The sequence below is a fragment of the Gigantopelta aegis genome, chromosome 10 (genome assembly GCF_016097555.1).
Source record: "Gigantopelta aegis isolate Gae_Host chromosome 10, Gae_host_genome, whole genome shotgun sequence".
NCBI classification, from domain to species: domain Eukaryota; kingdom Metazoa; phylum Mollusca; class Gastropoda; order Neomphalida; family Peltospiridae; genus Gigantopelta; species Gigantopelta aegis.
The window spans coordinates 14,228,115-14,254,030 of NC_054708.1; the positions used below are offsets into that span (position 1 = coordinate 14,228,115).

Below are 25,916 nucleotides of genomic sequence, written 5' to 3' on the forward strand. Positions count from 1 at the left end.
AGGGGTTTGTTTGTTTTTGTTGCTTTTTCTTTAGTTATTTTGTTTTTGAAAGCATTCTTTCACAGAAATTTCACAGTGGGGGTTCACAGCCTCTAGTGTATGTGTGTGTGTGTGAGGTGTGTGCTGCAAGTCATATTTGTACCTTTATTTATATAGAGTAAGACGGAAAACATATATTTTCGTCCTCGTGGGTGGGCGTGGGGTGGGGTCATGTTTGTTTCTAATACACATGTATATGTATATGTGTATGTGTATGTGTATGTGTGTATGTGTGTATGTGTGTATGTGTATGTGTATGTATATGTGTATGTGTATATGTATATGTATATGTATATGTATAATGTATATGTGTATTTGTATCTGTATATATAGGTATGTATGTGTGTGTGTGTGTGTGTGTATGTGTGTGTGTGTATATATATATATATATATATGTGTGTACACACACACACACATACATGTACTTACTTATTTTTTACCTTCGGCATTATTGGGAGGAGACTATAAACAATAGGACGACAAGAAACGCACTAAACTGATATACCCTGATATTTTAAATATGAAAATATATTTATTATACAGGTGAGTTTTTTGTCAATAAAAGGGTTCTTCTACTTGTAAACGTGTTACAATAGCAAAAAAACAGTCACCTTGACATCGATTTAGCACATTGTTTATTCAAGCAGATACTATGAGGCTTCAACCATGATTTTATTTGTGTGGGGCTATAGACTTTAACAGCCACTAATTAACATAATGTGTTGTTTCGTTAAAACACAGTAACACTGATCTATCACCTACATCCCTAACTATCATCATCTGGAGAAGCCTGGACGTATACCAATGGTAAAACGCTCGCCAGATGTGCAGTCGGTTTGGGATCGATTCCCGTCGGTGGGATCACTGGGCTACTTGTCATTCCAGCCCGCGCACTACGACTGGTATATCAAAGGTTGTGGTATGTGCTATCATGTTTGTGGTATGGTGCATATAAAAGATCCCTTGCTACTAATGGAAAAATGCAGAGGGTTTCCTCTTTAAGAGTAATATGTTTGGCATCTTTTTTATTACGTGTTATTGGGAAAGTTACATATTTATCAGATGAGGTCCATGATTTGATAAACAGTGTCGAAGTGATAGCAGGGAAGTTCCAAGATTTAATCAGTATGTGTGTGTGGGGGGGGGGGGGGGGGGGGGATTAGGGGAGGCCAAGATTAGATGTTCTTTTTCTGTATAAAAAAATCCCCGTTGTTGAAATGTTACCAATGCATTATTAGTTGTGTTAATACTTAAACAATTTAAACTGGTTTAACTGTACTGGGTTTTTTTTTATGTTTTGGAGATTTTTTGTGTGGTTTTTTTTTGTTTGTTTGTTTGTTGGAAAGATGAGTGTTATCACATGCAATATCTATGCCGGTAGACGGCGGAAGTGCAGTTATCCGCACATGCGCAAGAAACCAAAACAATAATGGACTATAATTCTGTTAGGCCGTAGCTAACGCACTTACTGCTTATTCTGACTGTGACGTCATTGTCACTTCCGCCTTATACTAGTTTAACTAAAAGTTTGCGTTCACACTTTTATTTAAACATTTTGTTTATACCAGTTTAACTAAACCACATACCGAAGTGTTTTAGCTATACCAATATAGTGAAAAAATCGAATTCACGTTTACATTTTAAAGTTGAGGTTTAGTTATATTAGTTTAGTTAAATTCACGCCCGCCCCCCCCCCCCCCCCCCCCCCCCCCGCCACAATGTTTGAGTAAATTTTCAGTCAGTGGGCCCATTGGGCTATTTCTCGCTCCAGCCAATGCACCACGACTGGTACATCAAAGGCCGTGGTATGTGCTATCCTGTCTATGGGATGGTGCATATAAAAGATCCCTTGCTGCTAATCGAAAAAAGTAGCTCATGAAGTGGCGACAGCGGATTTCCTCCCTCAATATCTGTGTGGTCCTTAACCATATTTCAGACGCCATATAACCGTAAATAAAATGTGTTGAGTGCATCATTAAATAACCATTTCCATGTAAAAATGTATAGTGATTTGTTTGTAACCCTACGTGTAGCTGTTTGGTAGTAATGCTGATATGAATAATTCGTTTAATTCGGTCAAAACTCAGCCTGCCCCTATAAAAATGGTAGCCAACACGGCTATGGTTAAACCAGTTTTAAGTGTAACACTAGGCTCAGACTACCAACTGCCAGCGACTACTACGACTCGAGGCCCGACATTTGTTGCCCGACATTTGTCTGAGCGCGCATTACAACTCAACGCTATGCCCAATTGTTAGTCTGAGCGCACCCGTCATAAGTCGTCAGTTGGGGAAATTACAACGCAACCGTTGAGTTGGTCAACTTTCTGCTGACAGTTGGTAGTCTGACACTAGCATTAGTGTGAACGCAGCTCTAAAGTGATACGGAATGAATTTAACTGGTTGGTTATTTGCACTTAGGCTCCTACCTATTTTTTTCTTAAGTGTTTGGCTACTGGACTACAACCTTGATAACTGTGATAAATGGCCTACATCACGAGGAGAGAAGTATATGGAAGTTTATTTGCACTTTTCCATAGACCTGATAGCTCGTATCAGTTTTATAATAGTAGTAGGGACAAACAAACAAACATACATGCGTGCGTGAACACACAAAAACAGCTTATCTAAAATAATGTAAGAGGGAAGAGGTGAGGACCGATGACATATAAACATAAATAATGATTACTATTTAACAGACATTCGGGAGGCATGCTCTCCCTTGAAAAGCTGGGTTTTCATAAACTTCGAAAGAAAGAAAGTTTGTTTTGTTTAACGACACCACTAGAGCACATTGATTGTTTATTGATCGTCGGCTATTGGATGTCAAACATATGGTCATTTTGACACAGTCATAGAGAGGAAACCCGCTAGTTTTCAACTAGAAGCAAGGGCTATTTTATATGCACCATTCCACAGACATGATAGCACATACCACGGTCTTTGATATACCAGTCGTGGTGCACTGGCTGGAACGAGAAATAGCCCAATGTGTCCACTCAACACATTTTAATTACGGTTATATGGCGTCAGACATATGGATAAGGACCACTCAGATAATGAGAGAGAAAACCCGTTGCCGCCACGCAATGGGCTACTCTTTCCGATTAGCAGCAAGGGTTCTTTTATATGCACCATTCCACAGATAGGGTAGCACATACCACGGCCTTTGATACGGTACACCAGTAGTGGTGCACTGGCTGGAACAAGAAATAGCGTCATGAAAAACAAATTGAATGAAAATCTAGTATGTATTACAGGGTGTGCATTTTACGGTTGCCCGGTCGCCCATGGCAAGTGAAGATAACGCCGGACGAGTCGAAACCTATCATGCGATACGTTTACTATTTGAAAGTGTGTGTGTGTGTGTGGGGGGGGGGGGGGGGGGGATTTTTATTTGATTTCAGGTGTTCAAATACGGCATTAAAGGGACAGTCCTGAGTTTGCTGCAATTTTAAAGATGTTATCGACTAAAGGGGCCCTCACATAACGGTCGCGGCGCCTGCGAACCCCGCGGGCGTGAAAACCCGACTCCCAAATCTGCGATTTTCCAAGCGTGATTTTAGATCGTGGCAATCCCGTAGACACGTTGCTAGGCCCCCGCCCGGCGGTCTGCCGGAAACCGACCGGTGATCTGGCGGCCGCCTGAAAATTATTGGAAACAAAATCCGCCGGGCGCCGTGGGATTTTCACGGGCCCCTCACGGCCACCCTACGATAGCCTCACGGCCCCCTCACGGATCCCGGGCGATTTGTACAACATTGGCCGGGTGCCCCGCTGGTCCCGATGCCCCCCCCCACACACACACGCGCCCCCCCCCCCCCCCGCCAACCCCCCCCCCCCCTCTCCTCCGCAACGCCCACCCGCGGCCCGCGGACCACGGAGCAGACTGAAAGGTTTTGCTCTGTGTGTTTAAATATATAGTCATATTTAACCTTGATTATTCGTGCACTCCATGTGTCTGTACTCTGCAGGTGTTGGATCCCACAGCCTACACACCAAAAACTTCGCCGTATCTTGGTATTACGTCTATGGTAAATTTAAATTGAATTCAGTTTTGTGAATAAATAAAACAGTGATTTGTTTTAATTATTGCTTTTGATATTGATTTCATTGATAATTAATATGCAAATACCTTGATATTACGTTTTTCCGTGTAAACTTACTAGTGTATTTAAATAACTGAATTTACAGAGGCGGGCCCAAGGGGATGGACCAGGGGACCCATCCCCACTAAATATATTCAAGTGCTTCGGGGTTTTTTGTCGCTTTATATATTTTTTTTCATTGGATCGCCCTTTTTACGAGTTGGTCCATGTACTCTAGTTACCTTCAGTTCCTCCGAATATTTCCTGGATCCGCCCCTGAAACTTGGGTCTGACACAGTCCAGTGAGTGGGGCACAACACGTTATTTTTTTACAGACCGACTATGGTATCTCCAAGCTTTACATAGATAATAATACATGAGTGGCCGTTAGATACCATTTATCTCACACCGAGTTGCTTTAAAATGTATCTAACGAGCGAAAGCGAGTTTGATACTTTTTAAACAATATATCCTCAAAAACTAGGTTTTAAGCAAATTTTAACATCTGTTTTTTACTATAAGTTATTTACAACCGTTGCACTTGTAGCTGACTTACGCGTCACAGAATTAACTATACGTGACAGTGTAATCGATTTCCATCGCGTTGTTTTTTTTTATTGGACGTATGACATTGGTGACCTGGTCATTACCTAAGATCAACCAGTCGTATGTCTTGAAATTGTTAACACACGTACATGTGTAAACAACTATGTGTTATAAAAAATAACACATGATGTTCTCAACAACGGGTGTGTAAGAAATTAATTAACATAATATACATAATCGTTTTTATAAATCTCGTATATTTTTGTTCTCGAGTTGGGAGTGGAGGTGGGCCACTCCCACCCCCTAGTTCATACGGGTCTGATAAAGTTATACTATAAATGATGCGCCACGGCCGGCTCAAGGGCAATGGATGACAAATTTGAAGTTTCCGGACATCATATATTGATTTCGAATAATGTCATTTTAAACTAATGTGATTTTCATTGTACCTTATAAAACATTGAACGTCGTTTCGCACGTTTCATCTAACTAATACTTTTCCGGCGTTATAAGTCTCGTCCCATGTCGAAATTCCATCACCTCTGGTTGGTTTTGTTTTGGGGTTTTGGGTTTTTTTAAAAATCTATTCCACATGACTGCATATTATGCCATATGTATTCTTATCTTCACTGGTTACTGATAACATTATTTGACAGAAACATCTTCAGAAATTACAAGGTTATTTCTTTGGCCTACACTATATAATAATACAGATCTACGAATGCTCGCAGACTTGTTTCCGAAGACATGTCCATGATGCCACGACGTCATAAACGATTTGCAGATACGTTGGGCTACTTAGCAACGTAGGCCCACAAAGGCTCGGAGTCTTTGTTTCCAAAGCCATTGTCATGACGTCATAAACGTTACAGATAAGTTACTTGTTGGAGTTCCACAATAGTTTACTGAAATGGCAGTTCTGTATCCGTGACTTTATTGCTTTGGTATTCGATTACTAAAGGTAAGTTCTATCATTTCTGTTATTTTGTATATACGAGTAGAATCTCGATGGGTCGAACTCGGAATCAGTTATAATTCGATACCTCTGGTGACAAATTCAGGGATGTAGTTGATATACCTGTGTTACTGTTTCTTTAACGACACCCCAGCACATTATGTTAATTAGTGGCTATTACGCGAGTAGCAATACTAATTCCAACACCTTGCCTACAGCCTGGGATTTTATTATTATTATTATTATTATTTTATTTTTTTAAAGAAAATGTATTAGTTTTTGGTCTACGGGATAACAGAAAGCCTTCTGCCACAACAAGGGTCACCGAAAATAAACAATTAGACCTCTTTTTTAAAGTCTTCACACATTGTACAAATTTTCAGATAAAATATATAAATAAATAGAATATATTTTGTGAAGTTTTTAAATGAGGGGCCGCGGAACTGGGGTGAGGGCGGGGCCACCACGCCCCCCCCCCCTTTTTTCTAGTTATTGTGCTCAGGTTGAAAATGCCGTACCTGAACAACAAACAGGTTCCGTCTCTCAAAGTTCCACTCCCGGTCCCTCACACTAACAGTGGTTCCTGCACTAATACATTTCGCGGGCCCAGGAATTTAAATACATACACATAATTATGCCCAAAACTTCAGATATTGTCCCTGCATCATTTGCCAATATGACACATTTCTCAACAAAAAAATTAAACGATTTATAATAATTTTAACATAATGATTATAATTTTAAAGTAAATTTTGAAAGATAGAAAGAGAAATATTAGCAACACAATGGCGTCGAACATGATTAACGAGTCCCACAGATATAATTTGCAAAGAAACCAGCTCCTGGCACTCAGTGGGCTGCTCTTTTTTATTAGAAGCATGGCATAGTTTATATGCATCATTCCACAGAAAATAGTACCGATCCAGAAAATTCATTTAGGGGAGCACCAATGACGTGTGGCCGAAGGCCAACGTTACCAAACGATTCCTCGGATTCTCCAACGTAAATAAAAATATATTAAAGAAACTGTCGCAAAATTTAGGGTGGGTGAGCTACCATTAAATCCGCCACTAGAAACAGCACATGCAGTGGTTAATTTTCGAAGTTCCCCATTTTTAGTTTTGTTCTGTCTGCATCTAAGAATCCATAAATAGAACTAGTTTTGTTTCTGTTTAACGACACCACTAGAACACATTGATTTATTAATCATCGGCTATTGGATGTCAAACATTTGGTAATTCTGACACCATTTTCGAGAGGAAACCCGCTACATTTTTCCATTTGTAGCAAGGGATCTTTTATATGCACCATCCCACAGACAGAATACCACATACCACGGCCTTTGATATACCAGTCGTGGTGCACTGGCTAAAACGAGAAATAGCCCAATGGGCCCACCGACAGGGATCGATCCTAGACCGACCGCGCATCAAGCAAACGCTTTACCATTGGGCTACATCCCGCTCAAATAGCAATAGATTCTTCCTTTAAATTTTCAAAATCCAGAAATGTTTTAGCATTACGCAAGCCGCTTTATTGGGGAAACTTAATTACTGAAAAAGGGAAGCACAATTACATATTGGCTGGACCTATTCCCGGATTTTTGTTTGCGTACTGTACGTACTGGGCCCTACGCCTTTGTACTAGATAGATGTTACCAGTAAATAATCCGTTTGCATAGTTATTACTTTATAATAAAATAAATAAATCAATAAATAAGCATCTTGCTTTCCTTTGCGATTGTGCAAGGAAAATAACATTTTAATATCACTGTGTGCATATGTTGGATGCCAGATAATTAGTTAAAATTTTCATCAGAGTTGAGGGTATCTACTTGCCCAAGATGACCTGATTGAATATATTTTGGGCAATGCCTCGACATCTTGAGCTGTTTCATGTTATTGCTGGTGAATAGACTAGCACGATTAGTTTAAACAATCATTTTGTGTAAGCTATTAAATCCAAGCGTCCCCTAGTGGATTACGAGAAGTTATGTCACAGAAACCTGGCAAAATAACTACCGTAATGTCTCTGGTATAGCCAACACCAAAAGCAGTTGGAACATGTTACAAGTCCAGACCTCATCTCCATACAGACCCCCACTGCGTACCATTTAGAACATAACCATATGGATTTTTTCGATTTGCGGGTGTTATTGTCTATTTGATCCAGCAAATTGTAATTTTTGACCGAAGGCATAAGCTTGAGGTTAAAAATGTTATGTCCATTGTAAATTGAATTCTTTTTCTACGGAACTAACTGTATATGTGGTATTACTTGAAAAAAATACCTGGCTACAATCTAACTGTAGACCCTTGAACCGTCAATTTGGCCTGTTCCAGTTGCTAATGACTTCACTTTCTAATGATGTCATTAGCTTTCCGGGTGTTATTTTCATTTGATCCCGGATAAAGAATGTAATTAACCAATCACAATACAGAACACACTCACCATCAATTTACAACTGATATTTAGTTTATTTTCAACAAATGACAAACTAGTTCTTGAAAACAAAACACAACAAAACAATATCTAAATGTTGAATTTTTTTTATTTTTGTAAGGCGAGATTTGAAAAGAATAAAATGACAATTCACTGATGATAAGTAATCATAAGTAAGATGCTGAAAAAAAACATAAGCAATTGAGAAACATTTGATTTGCTCACCCATGGGTGCCGAGCACAAACATTAAATGGAGGTGGGCATGACAACTGATGAAATTACAGTTGAAATGTTCAACACTTCAACTTGGTTTCACGCTTTGCAGCATAGCCATTGCTATGATTACAAAGCATTTAAGTTGTATATGAGTGTATTTTCAAAATTTTTACAGATACATGTATACAATAATTTAAGAAAAAAACATAGATATATAAAAAATTCTTCAGCCATTTTATGGAACTGAAGAAATGCAAATAGCAAGTAAACTCTACTGTGAGCCGTTTTTAATCCCATTGTTATGTTCTAGTCATTTTGTACATATTTAATGTGTTACTTCAGTTCTCATAAAATTATACACAAAATTCGATTATGAATAAAATTTGAACAATTCAGCAAAGGATGGTGAAATGTTTTATAAATATAATGTGAATGTATTTATAAATATAAGATTTCATATGTACACAATATACAATAAAGACAACGACACGACCTCTAAACATTTGTGAACTGACATACAGACTAATTGCATAGAAAACATTTAGGATCATCCATGCAGGTTTTTTTTAGTTTTTTATTCAAGGATGCATCTTAGATTGATTAAAACTAATTCCCATTCTACAATTAAGACCTGATGGATTCAACCTGGCATTGAGAGAGGGGCAGACACAACTCTGCATTGGTAGGGGGCAGACTCAGTTCAGTATTGTTAGTGGCTGACTCAACTCAGCATCTGTAGGGGCCGACTCAACTTAGCATTAACACAGGGGGGAGGCACAACTTGACACTGGAAGAGGGCAGATTCAACTCAGCATTGGTAGGGGAACATTCAGCACTGAGAGAGGGTAAAGTCGACTCAACACTGGAAGAGGGCAGATTCAACTCAGCATTGGTAGGGGAACATTCAGCACTGAGAGAAGGTAAAGTCGACTCAACACTGGGAGAGGGCAGAATTGCCTCAGCCTTGAGAGAGGGCAGACTCTACATAACACTGAGGGATGGCAGGGTCATTTCAGCATTGAGAAAAGGCAGGGTCAACTCAGCACAAAGAGAGAGCAGGGTCAACTCAGGCCTGAGAGAGGGCAGGGTTAACTCAGGCCTGAGCGAGGGCAGGGTCAACTCGGCACTGAGAGAGATGAGACATGACTTGACACTGAGAGATGGCAGTCAACTCATCATTGGGAGAGGGCATGGTCAACTCTGCATTAAGAGAGGCCAGAGTCAACTCAGCACTGAGAGAGGGCAGAGTCAATTCAGCACTGGGAGAAGGCAGGGTCAACTCTGCATTAAGAAAGGGCAGAGTCAACTCAGCACTGAGAGAGGGCAGAGTCAACTCAGCACTGAGAGAGGCCAGAGTCAATTCAGCACCGGGAGAGGGCAAGGTCAACTCCGCATTAAGAGAGGCCAGAGTCAACTCCGCATTAAGAGAGGCCAGAGTCAACTCAGCACTGAGAGGGCAGAGTCAATTCAGCACTGAGAGAGGGCAGAGTCAATTCAGCACTGAGAGAGGGCAGAGTCAATTCAGCACTGAGAGAGGACAGAGTCAATTTAGCACTGAGAGAGGGCAGAGTCAATTCAGCACTGGGAGAGGGCAAGGTTAACTCAGCACACTGGCAGAGGGCAAGGTTAACTCAGCACTGAGTGAGGGCAGGGTCAACTCAGCACTAAGAGAGGGCAGGGTCAACTCAGCACCAAGAGAGCGTAGACTCAACTCAGCACTGGGGGAGGGCAGAGTCATTTCAGCACTGAGAGAGGGTAGAGACACTTCAGCACTGAGAAAGGGCAGGCTCAACTCAGCACAAAAATGACAAAATCAATTCCGCATTAAGAAAGGCCAGAGTCAATTCAATACCGAGAGAGGCAGAGTCAATTCAGCACCGAGAGAGGGCACTGTCAATTCAGCACTGAGAGAGGGAAGAGTCAATTCAGCACTGGGAGTGCCCAGAGTCAATTCAGCACTTGGAGGAGGCAAATACAACTTGGCACTGGAAGGTGACCTTTACAGGAAGTGGTCCATGTACCCTATTGTCCTTGGTCCCCTCATTAAAGTATTTCCTAGGTCTCTATCGTTGGACCCAACTTACTCTTCATATAGGAAAATTAGGGGGAAATTGCCTGAACAATCGTGTAAGATTTAGTAACATTTTACCTTGTCTTCACTAATATGAAACAAAAAATAAAAATGCAAACAGATTATCTTAAATTATGTCACAATGACGGGTATAGTGGTCTTTGCATTAAAACTCCCACATTATACAGAAAGGTGGGGAGAGGGAATGCCAAATTTTGCTTTATGTAACTGTTGAATAGTTCCTTTTAAAAAAACATTTTAATATCAGATAATGATAAACCAGTATAAGATGCACCAGTTATTTTTAATATTTAAATTTCCATCCGACATAAAACAAAGCTGTAATTGTTTAAAAATTACAGAGAATATAACATTAAATGGTAAAAAAATGTTTTAAAAGACTTTTAAGACATTATGTAAATTAATGACATAACATCTTATTACAGTGTAAAATTGGAGAAGTAGAAAATCAAAATATTAAATTGTTTTTAAATACACACAGTATCATGCAACGATGTTTGTTAGCTTCAATACAGTCGTGATTGAAATTAACAGTCATATAATTTCTACAATGAAACATGTTAACATTTAACTTGAATGCTTAAATTAGCAACTAAAACAACTGTCCAAGGACGTTTTCAAAAATGAACAATTTGGTAGGAGAAGGGGGTTGCATTTATGTATTCATAATTCCTTCATAGGAAAATGCTATAGAAAATCTCTTGATGCTTTATCGGTAGCAGCAGGTTTCTTCTCTATCTTTCGAAAAAAGTGTTACAATAACCCAGAAGCAGATTCATGGTGGGATCCAAGGGCCCTGTCCCCTTAAATAAATTCAAGTGCCTCTTTTTTTCTGTTTTTATTTTTTTTAAATTCATTGGTCTGCCCTTTTCATGAGCTGGTTCATGTGCCCTTTCATCCTTAGTTCCCCAACAAAAATAAAATAATATAACATTCCTAGATCCACCCCTGTAACCATGTTAAACATGAAATAATATAACATTCCTAGATCCACCCCTGTAACCATGTTAAACATGAAATAATATAACATTCCTAGATCCACCCCTGTAACCATGTTAAACATGAAATAATATAACATTCCTAGATCCACCCCTGTAACCATGTTAAACATGAAATAATATAACATTCCTAGATCCACCCCTGTAACCATGTTAAACATGAAATTTTCTTTCCTTTTACCATTCTTCTATTTATGTTGGCTGTGTTGTGACATAAAAGTAGCAGCTACACTCATAGAAAATGTCTCATCCACATTGTGGAATAAACATTTTAAGTTTTGTTGTACAATGTATTAACAAGAATCCCATGGAATTTAATGACTCACCTACCATAAACTTTAAACTATAAACCAAGTTTGAGATAAACTGATCTAAAACTTTAATGCAAAATTTAACATCATGGTCACAGCTGCTGTTGGAAAAAATAAATACCTACATGTATATCTTGCCAAAAATAAATACCTACATGTATATCTTGCCAAAAACGTTGACTAGGCCAAGGCCCGTGCTTATAACACTTTTAGAGTCCAGACTCAGTCTCTAATGACGTCGCACACATACAATTTGCATGGCATTGTCATCACATTATTGTCTCAAACTATTAGTCTTGAGTTTTAGACTCTGAATGTTTTATAAACACCAGGCCAGAATCTCTGATTGTTCTCCAACAGTACTTGATTAGATTAGAGAGGCCACAAATTTAATGGTATAGTGTAAATAATATATAACAAAATGCTACCCCCTCTTCTCAATGAGTTCATGTCTGAAACTGCCCTTAGACAAAATTGCTAAACAGACAGCTTCATTAAGCAGTCTCAAGTGCTGATTTCTCCATTTAAAAACAAATGGGAAGGGCAAGAAAAATTTCCATTATGACTATGTTCAATGACCTTTTCTCTGGATCACATACCTTTAGCAGTTGGCATTCCGCTTAATGTTAAATATCTTACCCTAATGCTATTACCGTATGTATATGACGAATGGCCTACCGCATTTCTTAGGCATGGCATTCCATTAAAGTTACATATTAAAGCCTACTTTCTACCTTCCTTTTACAAGTTGTGGATCCACCACTGTGGTTTAAGACATAACCCGTCCTGAGACCACCTAACTTAAGAGGCCAACAACAACTTTGGTGTCTCTCAAACCTCAATTAAGCAGTCACCTGTCCTATGAGACCACTTGTTGATAGTTCCTTTGGTGATGACTGTTAAACACAGGAAATGTTAGTTACTTTTTTACATACAAGTGCAAACACATACAACAAGAAACAGTTCTCATCCTAGAATCTGAAAACATAATTGTAAATTAACAGATTTTCAAATATCACATTTGTATTGAATAAGAGTCTCCATTAAGCCTAAACAAATTGTGTTTCAGGGAATGTGCACAAAAAAATAAAAATAATAAAAAATGTTTTAAACATTTTTGTTAGAAAAGTCAGTTTTCTTTTCTTTCTTTTTTATTATTATTATTTTTATTACATTCATACCTATGGGTCCAGATATATTGTTATGTATGTACTCTTTTTTTTATCTACATATTAATTTTAAAAAACCTAATTACATTGGAAACCTAATTAGGGTCAGCCCTTTTTACCTAGGTGGGGTTGGTTTCCCAGAAAAACAATTTGTTTTAGGCTCAATCATCTATTTTGGTGTCTTCTGGAATAAAACGTGTCAAACAGCTGAACAAAGTGCATTTTTGAACAACTTATAACAAACAATTCTTTGGACAATATGGAATAATTCTGAACTTGGGAGTTTTCAAATCAGTGGAAAAAAAATCCCTAAACATTGTGAATGCTTGCCCTCAGTATTTTTAAAACACAAAAAGTATTTATTAATTAAACAGTGATGTTGTTTTACCTTAGTATTGAATGCTGAATTATACTGATATTCAGTCCTAAACTTTTCATTCGTTGTCTGGTGTAAACCAGGTGCATTTTTAATCTTTGGCTAGTTCTTATGACAAAAACAGATTGAGTAATAAAATGAATGTTTTTGCTAATCATATCTTTTGAACTTTGTCAAAACATCTTTTGCAATTTGTCTTGTGTAGAGATATAAGCTTGAATGTGTTAATGTTTTTGTCATTCAGACTGAATAATGAAAGGAATGTTTTGCTGAGCACACTGTGTATCCAATGGTTAATTGTTATGCATGAAACAACTACATGTGTTTGTGACACATGGTCTGGAATGTGGACAAAAAATACCTACACAGCCTTCTGATACTCTACATTGTTTCTGTTAGAATCACAGTAAATGTTTTATGCACATTATCACAACAAACAGAAAAACTAAATTAATTCAGGACTTTGTAAAACTCCAAATTCTATCAATCCATCAACAATGCATCAGATACATGCCGTATGTAACATGTTTAAAAATGTAAATACACCAATTTAACAAAACTAACCTAATTTGAGTGCAAAAAAAAAATAGAGTAGAAATGCCAAGACCGCATTCAGTTTAGTAAAGTGACTCTGAATTAATCTTTATAAACAAGTTTTAATGAGTTTATAGAAAGCAAAAAACACAAGCCCAGGATTCCGGTAATACTAAATAACAAAGCATCCTCTTTGTAAGTCTTTAAATATTGCATTGTGAGATCGCAAAGTTGCGAGAGTTTAATGAATTAGGCCCCAGGCTCCATATTCATAAACGTACTTAAGTGAATGTATGATACTTATCTGTGTACTTTAAGTATGTATTTAGGTATCATACATTGACTTAAGTGTGTTTATGAATACGGAGCCTGGACTCTAGGCTTAAATGTAACACGTGTGAACTCGTCACTCAAATTTAACATGGTAGTCTGAACTCAAGACTCAAATGTAACAAGTCTGAACTCAAGACTCAAATGTAACAAGTCTGAACTCAACTATACTCAAAATTAATAAGTTGGAATACAAGACATAACAAGATTGACCTTAAGACTCAAACAGTGACTGAACTTGAAATTAAAACTTAATGTGTCTGGACTCAAACCTCAAAAAAGGGTGAACTCAAGACTCAAAACCATAACTGTGTCATTTCAAGACAAACCTAACGAGAAGGTCCTCAAGACTCAAATGTAACAAGTCTGAACTCAAGATTTGTATTAGAGTATATCTGGGAGTCATGAAGGTTTGAACATTGATTTTTATGTAAAAATATATGTAGAGTTCAGATCTGCAACTCTTTATTGCTTAAACCTGTAAGTTAATTGGGTATTTACATACTTTTCATGGCTAGCTTTGGGTAAGCAGAACTTTTCGCCAAATCCTCTATTTTATCTTCAATAATTGCAAAAACCCAGTTATTTTCTAATAAAATAACAATTATTACATAGAATTTATTCGCCAAATGAAAATAAAATTCACCAATTGCTTTGAAAATTCACAATTGGTGAACTTGGCAAGTGTCAGAACTAACCCTGCTTTTAGTGACCACTTATAGACTTGAGGGTTGAAAACTGCAAGCAATAAACTATATGTATGACAGTTTGGCATCTATAAATATTTCATACTATTGAGATTGTGCGTTCCAAACATACGAACTTGGCAATATAATTAGTGTATATAGATCTAGGATACTGGTCTACACAAATGCAGTACCGGTACATTGTAAAACAAAGAAAATGTTCCTCAATACACCATTGTTTACCTTCATACCTTTCAGCAAATGAACTATAAACTGATAAAAACTATTTATCATCCAAACATTCATCTAGAATTTGATTACTATTCTGTATTTATACTCCACCTCTGCCATGGTACAATTATGTTTGCTAGCAATTGGCACTGGAAAATGTATTTATAAACATTAAAAAAGAAACACCACTATTTTGTTGTATGTTTTAAAACAAAAATATATATATTTATAAACATTGAAAAACAAACCCCACTATTTTGGTGTATGGATGTCTAGTTGCTTAAAAGCTTACATCTAAAAAGATTAGGAATACTGATATACATGTATATGCATAGAATATAATCATTTGTTTTTATATCCATGTTTATCATAAACATCTGAAACTTCATTGTCAAAATCCTGGTTAGTTAGAATACCATTCAAGGGTAAAAGTAAATGTTTCAAATTAATTTCCAACAGAGGGCAACAGTTTGAACTTCAGTGGATTCAACCAGATTTGCAAAGGCAGAGGTGGAGTACAGATAAAGAATTTGCAGACTTATCTCCACTTGAGTAGAGTTACCATGGTTTGCCATGTAATGATAAGAGTCAGGCCAATATAGATGAAAAAAACATTTATTACAGAATAAATCCGATTTGAGATTCCCTTTATGTCTTTAACATCAACTATATGAAGTTTGCATATGTAACAGAAAAACAGCACCAAAATTTGCAGTTTGACTTAAGTCAATGAAAAAGAAATTAATTTTAAAAAATGTAACCATTTTTGTTTGCTTGTTTGTGCTGGTACACAACTTGCTAATTTTTTCTCAAGTATCAATTTTTAATTTATTTGATATCTCACTTCTTTTATGTAAGCTATAGTAATGAAATATTAGCATAATATCATTAAAATAACAGAGCTACATCTTTAAGCTTTAAGTTGTTAATAGTTAATCGATCTGGTCCAATACTACATCTTAAAGTCACTAATAATTCATTATAATTCAGTGTTCAGCAAATAGTTTGTGCTACATAAACTATATATATTTTAAATAAAACAGATGAAAACCATCAACCTTCAATAAATATTATCAATAATAAACTTTCAAATACTACAATACAGTACATTTTGTTTTATAATTTAATAAATAAATAAATAAATTAACAAATAAATGAATAAATAAGCTACACAATATAAACAGTTCACTAGAATATGTACAATAAACCAACATAGTGTTAACAAGAATGAAAGACTGTGTAATAAATCAGTGCGTAGTCCTTTACTGGAGTTAAAATGTCCCAATACGAAATGCAAATACTGACTTTGCATTTTCATATAATAAACAGTGTCCACCAGAGAACACCGAACTGGGTGAGATTGTTATGAATATAACATGTATGATTAAAAAAAGTCACAGCACATTTAATTTTCACACACATTTATTTCCATTTGTTCAGAATGATGCTCTACAAATAGTTATAATTTAGTCTTGCATGTGGGCTTTGTTTTTCTCTTTAATCCTCTAAAAAACCCAGCCCACTTATACATAACAAATGCATTCCATTGAGCATTGCTTAGGAATAAAGCACTTTTGGGTCATATTCTGCTCATTAACAACCGACAGCTAGCTACAAGTAGTTAGAGAAAAAAACCCACTAAAAAAAACTTGAAAAATCTGTACACATGCAGATCGATACTTCATCCAGACAAGAAGACCGTGTTGAGACCGTTAGATCCTTTGTACACTTGCTGTTGGCTCCGTTAACTTGGACCTTGTTCACTCTTAAAGATGTGATGGATTGTATTTTTTTTGCTGGAAGTATTTGGAGTATTTCTTTTTTTGCACACACACACACACACACACACTGATGAACAAATACACATATGAATGGAATGGACATGACACAGCTGTTCTACAAAGGTAAATAACTGTTCTACAGTAAAAAAAAACCCACACCACCCATCAATCAACACCAGTCATCCTCATCTTCATCCGACTCATGTCGTACTGGAATATTACTCTCACTGTGCATTTCATACTTCTCTGCTTTCCTAGACGCACCCCCTCTGCCTTTTGGTTTAAGCCCGTTGGGAAGTGTGGCCGCACTTCTCGGGGCAGGTCCATGCACGGGGTCCGGGGGAGCGTCCCCGAACTGATTGGCTAAGATTCTACTCCTATCACCCGTCCTTGGATCGGACGCTCTACCGCGTCCTCCCGACACATGTTCGCGGTTCCACGACGGCGACGGGTCGCCATGGAAAGCACTACCAGTAGTTCTGTGAGCAGCAGCAGCAGCGGCAATGGGGGGAAGTGTCTGTGCCTGCCGCTTGGACACTTTGTTCAGATTGTTTCGCTCCGTGGGACTGTATGGCTCGGGCCGCCCCAGCCTGCCAGGTGGTGGCACATGCGAAGAAGAAGAAGAAGAAGAAGAGTTGGGCGGGATGTTCAATTTCGGAAGATGTGTTGGTGACGAGTTCAACTTTGGGAAGTTGATGCTGCCGGGACTACGTGGCGGCTGAGGCAGGGTCGGAGATGGCATCACCTTCGGCATCGATTCCTTCAGCTTGGGTTGAGCAAGGTTCAGCGACGACGGCTTGGCTGGAACCGGCGGCAGCTTGCGACCGGTCCGTTTCGGGGGAGACTGGAGGGGGCTGGGACTGCGAGATCGGTCTATGAGGTTGGACGAGCCATAGTACTCAAGCTGTGGAGACTCGTCATTCAGTTTGGGCGATGGACTTCGGGACCGGTTTTCTAGAGACGTAGATCTGAAGAAACCGGCTTCCCGGTCGCGCCGAGTGGGGCGGGGGGATCCAGCGACCTGAGGCTGCTGTTGGAGAGGGGGCCGGACGATGCGGGACCGGCTACGACTGGTTCTCAGCTGGGGGGATGTCGGAACACTCAAACTGTCATCGTGTCGGTGGCCTGAAACAATGCAAATCACATTGTTTAGTTATTGATACTATTGTTACTGAGGTTTTCACTTTACAATGCATATATATATGAAAATAATAAGGTAGATAATTAAAAAAGTATGTATGGAGAGATCAATTAAAATTAAAAATGTAAAAACCCCAAACAAAACAAGTAAATATAGGTCAAAGGAAAGGAATATTTGTTTAATGACAATTAAATCAGCACATTTTAAATGATATTGGTCATCTGGTGTCTGGTTATTTGCCTTTATAACACTACAAAACATCTGATTAATTGCATGGACTACAGACTATATACCAGTTATTTGCACATAAAAATAACTAGGAATATTTTTTTCTAAATTAATGTCACAAAGTACAGAGAAAGTCTATTAAAAATTGGCAAAAAAGCTCAAATAAATTGCCGATTAGTCTGTTTTCTTTGCGCTCACTATGTGGTAAGCCGACTGTAATCGCTGATTACAGAGTCGACGTACGTAGTGTCAATCACAATGCCCTACCACAAGATTTAAGAATGACATAATTAAGTTGAATAAACCTGATTTAAGAATGACATAATTAAGTTGAATAAACCTAACACTTAATGTTTTGTTTGCAATACACTGCTATTAATCAGAAGCCTTTCTTAATAACAGGCATTAAAGAAATAAAACAAGGATATACATGTATTAAATGTGGTAATTAATAAACAAAGATTTACAGCAAACCTTAACAAGAAACCCTCTTCCAACTAAAACTGTCATATGATAATAATCCAAGGTTTTATTTAAAGGGTGGATTTACAGGTATACAATGCAGATTAAAAAAGGCCAAGCATAAAAAAAACCTTTCATATTTACTTTCCCAAAACCAGGACAGCACATACCACTGTTTTTTAATACACCAGTGACAATGCATGGAATGGTAGATTGGGATGTGACATTAACTTGTTTTTTTCTTTCAAACCTGAAATGGTCTTTTCAAGCCTGTATAAAAAAAAAACTCTGTACCATACTTAATTGAAATATCATTAGCATTTTAAATCATATCCTTGTGAAAAATATTTATAAAACAAATATAAAATGAAAGAAAAATTTAAAATCACATCCCTGAGGCATTAATGTTAAAGGTCCATTAAAAGGGATTTATGCTATGGTCCCCCATCCCACTTTAAGCGAGTACTTCACCGACCATCAAGTTTCTGGTAGAAAATGGAATGCACATGCAAAGGGTAAAAACAAAAATCACCCACTGTTCCTGTATAGCACTCACAAATCCAAGGGCAAAAAGGAACTAAATTGATGCAGGGTAACAAGGTAGAATTAGGTGGACAGTCTACAATGATGGGATCCACCTATAGATATAACCCTCATGGAAAAAGCACAATTTGGATAAATAAAATAAAAGATGACCCAAAAAGCTCCGTTGTCTTGACTTTACCAAGTCTTGGACATTGCTGTTTTAATTTTTGAAAGCTAAATAGAGGGTTTCTTGTAAGGTTTACCTGTACTGCTACTCTGTCTGAAAGATAAAGTGAAGAAAATTTGTTTGATTTTGTTAATGTGCCCTTGGCTTGAGTAAGTCACTATAGTTAACTTTTGATTTGTGGATGAGAATTCAGACAAAAATTAAAACATAATATTTTACAGCATAAGTTTGAATTCATACTGACTTATTTATTTAATTTTTCAGTCTTTGTTTGGGTCTCCTAGTTAATATATAAAAAAAATTCTCCTAATGGATGACCCTCCCACCTTTAAGCCCCCCCCCCCCCCCCCCCCCCCCCAAACAACAACAACCCCAAAACCAAAATAAATGGAGTTTGACCTCACACTACGTATGCCATTCAAGGCAGCCATCCAGAATGGCAGTTAATATTAAATATTTGGATGGTACAATGCTGCAATTAACAGAAGTTCTTAATTGTACAAAAATATCAATATGGTACTGGACAGTTCCCACAAAACAGTTAAAAGTTCATAATCTTGATTAAAACCTACAATGTACAATATCAACAAATGATAAAAGTACCAAATGTACATGTAACAACCGATTAATGTCTGTTTGGAATATCACTATGATTTGTATTACAAATGTTTGATCTCCATATTAAAAAAACTAAATATTCCAAAATCACCAAACTATCAGTACCGGTAGTTTGGTACTTTCATTAATTTTATACTGCAACAAATGTTGTATTAACTTTATTTCTAGCCTTTTTGTCATTATACTACCACTACACAGACATAAAATACAGTTGTTGTGCATACAAAAATAATATTAACAATAACAATAACAATAATAAAATATCAAAGAAAATTTCATTTCAAAGTTCAATTTAAGTATTGAATAATAGATCGTAAGTCACAAACTGATTGACCTGTCTGTTTTATTTACCAGTGCATTTAAGAAAAATAAGACATTAACTCATGCCTGGTAGTAGTTGTCATAGATACATTCACATCAATACTGAATAATCATAATGTAATTAATATTCATGAAAATAAAGATACAAGCAATATGACAAGCAGACAAAAATAATCAAGCCTTAATGTTGCAGGTGCAGAAGGTGGCAACATTACAGTGGAGAAGTCCATTTCATGTCGGGGGTGGGCAGGAACACAGAATGGAAATCAAAGTACTGGGCATAGAATAATGAAATAATTAAAACATAGACGAGAAAACATACATGTAGGTGTGAGACCCAATGATCATCATACAGCAAAAAACTATTTTTTTCTCTGATATTATAACTCTGGGTCAGCAGAATATTTTGCGAAATTATCTATTACAATTCACAAAGTGTAGAAACCCTGTTATTTTCAAACCACATATTAACAATTATAACATGAAATTATTTTGCGAAATTAAAATAAAATTTGTCAAATTGTTTTTGAAACTCTAAATTGATGAATGTGGCGAGTGCCAGAGCTAGTCATAGTGTTGATAAGTCAATATCATTAAGATCAGAAATAGCCAATGAAAATAAAATTATGATTATTGAAAATAAAGTTATAGATTACGGTATTGAAAATCATTACCATCTACTGTGAAAGTGAAGCAACAAACATGATTTCATTGGTTTATCTTAATTATTATTAATTAATTATTATTATTATACAATCAACTGTAAATTATCAATAAGGAATAAGAGAATATAAATCACAAACAGATTATTTTGTATGCTTTCTTTACCAGTGCATTTAAGAATAAATAAATATATAAATAAATAAATAATTAAATAAATAAATATAAATAAATAACCCATATATATAATACACACACACACACACACATCTGATATAAATAAATTGTAATAAATCATTTTCAAATTGAAATGTAACAGAAAAAGTGAAATTTGAGCTGTATAATGATTTGGTCTCACAACATAATATGAATATTAGTGGGTCCTTTAACACAAAATAAACCAAGCCAAAAATAGTACATGTAGGTATAACACATTAATTTTATCAAATGATTCGCAACCAAAATTAAAAAAAAAAATCAAACCTATTTAAAATGTACACAAATGGGCATTAGTATATTTTGACTGATGAAATTTACACAAATGGGCATTAGTATATATAGACTGATGGAAGAGAATATCTGTTGCAGAAATCTGTTCAGCATTGATACGAGAAGAAGAATAAATCATATATTGCAATAGATGTGTAAGTAAGATATTTTGCAATAGATGTTGTCAGCTGTAATTAATTCAAGAAATGAAAATCAAAGTAACAAAAGTTTCAGAATACATGTAGATGTGGTTTTAATATATAATGTAGTGCATGAAAAAAAAGAGTTAAATATCAAGTAATATGTAACCACATGTGTCTATATACTTCCAACACATGCAGATACTGACGAACACCATGCCATCATCAAACAGGCAAATATGTCATGGTATGACCGGTCATGCATGAACACACATAATGTTTGGAACTGCTTGTCCATGCATTTGTTTCTTTTTCAATATACATATACAATATACTTGTTTTTAACACCCCAGCACACTGTTTAATGAGGTTCTATTAGATGTCAGCCATGTGGTAAGTGTAACTCAAGTTTCAGAGAGGTCGTGATCTAGCTCAGTTATTATTTTCCTGTTCAGAGTCAGACCCCCGATCTTATTGGAAGCTGGACTCGGGATAGGTGTGTTCGAAACCATAAAGGTATATGAACACGTTAAAAACCTAGCCAAGCCAGGTCAGTTATTATTTTCCTGTCCAGAGTCAGACCCCCGATCTTATTGGAAGCTGGACTCGGGATAGGTGTGTTGGAAACCATAAAGGTATATGAACACGTTAAAAACCTAGCCAAGCCAGGTCAGTTATTATTTTCCTGTCCAGAGTCAGACCCCCGATCTTATTGGAAGCTGGACTCGGGATAGGTGTGTTGGAAACCATAAAGGTATATGAACACGTTAAAAACCTAGCCAAGCCAGGTCAGTTATTATTTTCCTGTCCAGAGTCAGACCCCCGATCTTATTGGAAGCTGGACTCGGGATAGGTGTGTTGGAAACCATAAAGGTATATGAACACGTTAAAAACCTAGCCAAGCCAGGTCAGTTATTATTTTCCTGTCCAGAGTCAGACCCCCGATCTTATTGGAAGCTGGACTCGGGATAGGTGTGTTGGAAACCATAAAGGTATATGAACACGTTAAAAAACCTAGCCAAGCCAGGTCAGTTATTATTTTCCTGTCCAGAGTCAGACCCCCGATCTTATTGGAAGCTGGACTCGGGATAGGTGTGTTTGAAACCATAAAGGTATATGAACACGTTAAAAACCTAGCCAAGCCAGGTCAGTTATTATTTTCCTGTCCAGAGTCAGACCCCCGATCTTATTGGAAGCTGGACTCGGGATAGGTGTGTTCGAAACCATAAAGGTATATGAACACGTTAAAAACCTAACCAAGCCAGGTCAGTTATTAGGGCACTTGCCTGAGGTGCTTAGTGTCATAAGATCATTCACTGAATATTTTTTCCCCATCCTAACAAGTACCCACCCCATGATTGCTATATATCAAAGGCTGAGGTATGTGCTGTCCTGTGTGAAAAAATGCTTCTAAACGATCCCTTGCTGCTAATGGAAAAATGTGGGTTTTTTCTCAGATTAGATATCAGAATTATCAAATGTCTGACATACAATAGCTTATGATTAATAAATCAATTTACTCTAGTGTTGTTGTCAAACAAAATAAACTTTAACTAGTTTTAGAGAATGAGAGAAAAACCCCACTGCCAGCATATAAGCTATTCCTGAACAGTAGCAAAAAATCTTCTCAATCATTTTGCCACAGACAGAACAGCACATACCATAGTCTTCGATATGCAAGTTGTGGAGCAATTGTTAGAATGAAACACAATCCTACTGGTTCAATTAAAAAGTAAAGTCTATTTAACAACACAACTAGCTCACATAGCTAATAGCTATGAGCTATTGGATGTTAAACATTTGATAATTCTGACTCGTAGCCGTTACAGGAAACCTGCTACATTTTTTTAGTAGCAGCACTTACCAAAGACAGGACAGCACATACCATGATCTTTGATACATTAGTCCTGAGGCACTGATACAAGAAATAAAAAAAAAATATGGTTCATCAAAGAGATTTGATCCTTCGACCCCAGCACCTCAGATGAATGCTCTATACAGACTGAGCTAGCTAGGGCTTGCCTTCTGGTTCAACAAGAGGGGCTGATCCAATAAACTGGTGCCCAACCAGTTTACCTATAAGAACATCAGAACATCAGCTCTTGACATCAATTTATGAAATATATTAGGATATAGCCTGTTTCGGCTATTCCATTATAGTTATATGCATCGATGATACAGGATTTTGCAGGCAATTCAACACTTTCACCCCTTATGCAAACATTTACTATTTCCTTTACTGTAAATTACACTGTCTTTCTTACATTTAGACAGTGGCAGAATGTAAACAACATACTGTACTGTTTAGTTGCATGCTGTATATGGATGTTAAATTACTTAATGTTATTTATATTTCAAAATACTGTACAAAAAAAAATGAGAAAGGTTTTTATAAATATGTGTGTCTATTAATTTTTGTTTTTTAATCCTATAGTTAGGGTGCATGACAAAAGTTGTTGTTTTTTCTGTCTAACATCTGTTTGAAATCCCTTCTCCACTGTGAAGCACCATCGTCTGCACCTACCGTACTGCTTACGTCTGTCCTGTTCTGCTATAGTGTGAGCTTGTTCTACCAGGTTGGAGACCGCCGATGCGAATCCGACATCGGATCTCCGTGGCGATGGTGACCGGCGCTGGGGAAGGGGCGATGCCCGCGGAGACCCGTAAGGACTGTGAGACCGCGGCGACATCGGGGACACCGGTGTTGACGGTGAATGGGCTGCACGTCGACCCACGTCTAGCTGACTTCGTGCCTGAAAACAAAATGTGATATGTATGTAATTGTCTGAGGAGAGAAAATATATAAATTCCGATGATTTTTTTTTAAAACTCCAGCTGAAAATGATTAAAATAATGTGCTTTGATAAAAAATTAAATATAAATTTAATTCAGAAAAATATTTTAGACAACGAGTAAAAGAGGCATTTAATTTTTTTTTTAAATTCAACCCCCTCAAAAAACAAACAAACATACACACATATATAACTTTAACTCCATCTAAGTATTTTAAACAATGTTTTCAAATTAATGCAGAAAAAAAAAGAATAATCGAAACAAGTGTTTTAAGAAATCTGTTCATGAATCATAGTTGTCACATTTAGTCTCATAATGTAGATTTAATCATCCCCACTAGAAAATAAATAAATAAAAATAATAAAATAAAATAAAAATAAAATAAAATAAGAATATAAATTAAAAAATGTATAAAAATTTAAATATAAAAACAGAGACTGGTATAACATTAATAACTATTGTTACAGTAGTATTCTTATCTATATATTTTTTATTCCATGTTTGATATGATAAACTGCCACTGCTGGTTTGGGTTTGAACTGTATAATGTTCTTATGGAAGATTATATTTCATTACTGCTTGTGACAATATGCATATACATGTGTACCAGTTTGTAATTGCATTCACAATATACATGTATGATCAATGTAGCAGGCATCGAAATAGTCATGGAATCTAGTAACCCATTTGCAGCTGACCACAAAATTAGAAATTAATCATATTTACAATAAAGTACATCATGTACTTGAATAAAACACAATTGATCAAAGTGCATCATGTACTTAAATAAAACACAATTGATCAAAGTGCATCATGCACTTGAATAAAACGCAATTGATCAAAGTGCATACATGTTTGATGGTTTTTGTGTTTAATCATATGATGATAATAATGCACCATTCTCAACTTTATTACTATGTGGTAACTTCCCGGTTCCCTGAATGACCAGTTTTGACTTACTTCAATGCCTTTATATTGAATATATATGTACAGTAAGAACATAGATAGATGCATAGTTAAATAAAAATAGAAACAAATCTAACTATTTTATTTGTTAAAGTATATATGTCTCAAATATCAAAATTGGGGGAAATGATATATAATAATATACAAACTAGTTGTAAAAATTAGGGCAAATACACAAGGGCAATGGTGCACAAGTGAATGTGAATGCAAGGGGGACAACTTAATATTATCATAATAAAGTTACACACTGGAACAAATTCCAATAAATGTAAAATCATGCAAATATTTTAAAAAATCAATAATAATGATGCTATATAGGGCACAACAGTGCAAAATGGATCAGCTAATATGCAACAAGTTTATATTAAAATAAAGTTATTGCAAATCCACACAAATTTTATTATACAGCATTGTCACACATAATGATCTTCAGAAAATTGTATTTGTAGATTAATTATAATTATGTCTTTGAGGTTATATCTTTGTAGTACATTATGGATCAGAAGAGATTTCACATTACTGAATATCAGTTTAACAGCAGAATTTTAAATTGCCAGTTTTCAAATTGGCTGTCTGGCTGTCTGGAACATTT

The 25,916-nt window shown here is 36.5% G+C and overlaps 1 protein-coding gene and 1 long non-coding RNA gene across 13 annotated transcripts in view; one reads left to right on the forward strand and one right to left on the reverse strand.

Moving 5' to 3' along the window:
• Positions 1–5,516: 5,516 nt before the first annotated feature.
• LOC121384137 overlaps positions 5,517–25,916 on the forward strand; it is a 101,140-nt gene continuing 80,740 nt past the window's right edge. For both annotated transcript variants that reach the window (XR_005959344.1, XR_005959345.1), the window contains exon 1: positions 5,517–5,633. This is a non-coding gene — a long non-coding RNA (uncharacterized LOC121384137). The remainder of the gene's footprint in view (positions 5,634–25,916) is intronic.
• Positions 8,161–25,916, reverse strand: part of LOC121384134 (voltage-dependent calcium channel type A subunit alpha-1-like) — a 139,631-nt gene continuing 121,875 nt past the window's right edge. For 9 of the 11 annotated variants that reach the window (XM_041514386.1, XM_041514381.1, XM_041514384.1 and 6 more), the window contains 2 exons: positions 24,090–24,318; positions 8,161–17,919 (listed from right to left, as the gene is read on the reverse strand). In XM_041514386.1, coding sequence (XP_041370320.1) covers positions 16,964–17,919; positions 24,090–24,318 — 1,185 coding nt within the window. In that variant the 3' untranslated portion in view covers positions 8,161–16,963. Of the gene's footprint in view, positions 17,920–24,089; positions 24,319–25,916 lie in introns of those variants that run through there. The other 2 variants (XM_041514382.1, XM_041514391.1) reach the window with 2 other exon arrangements.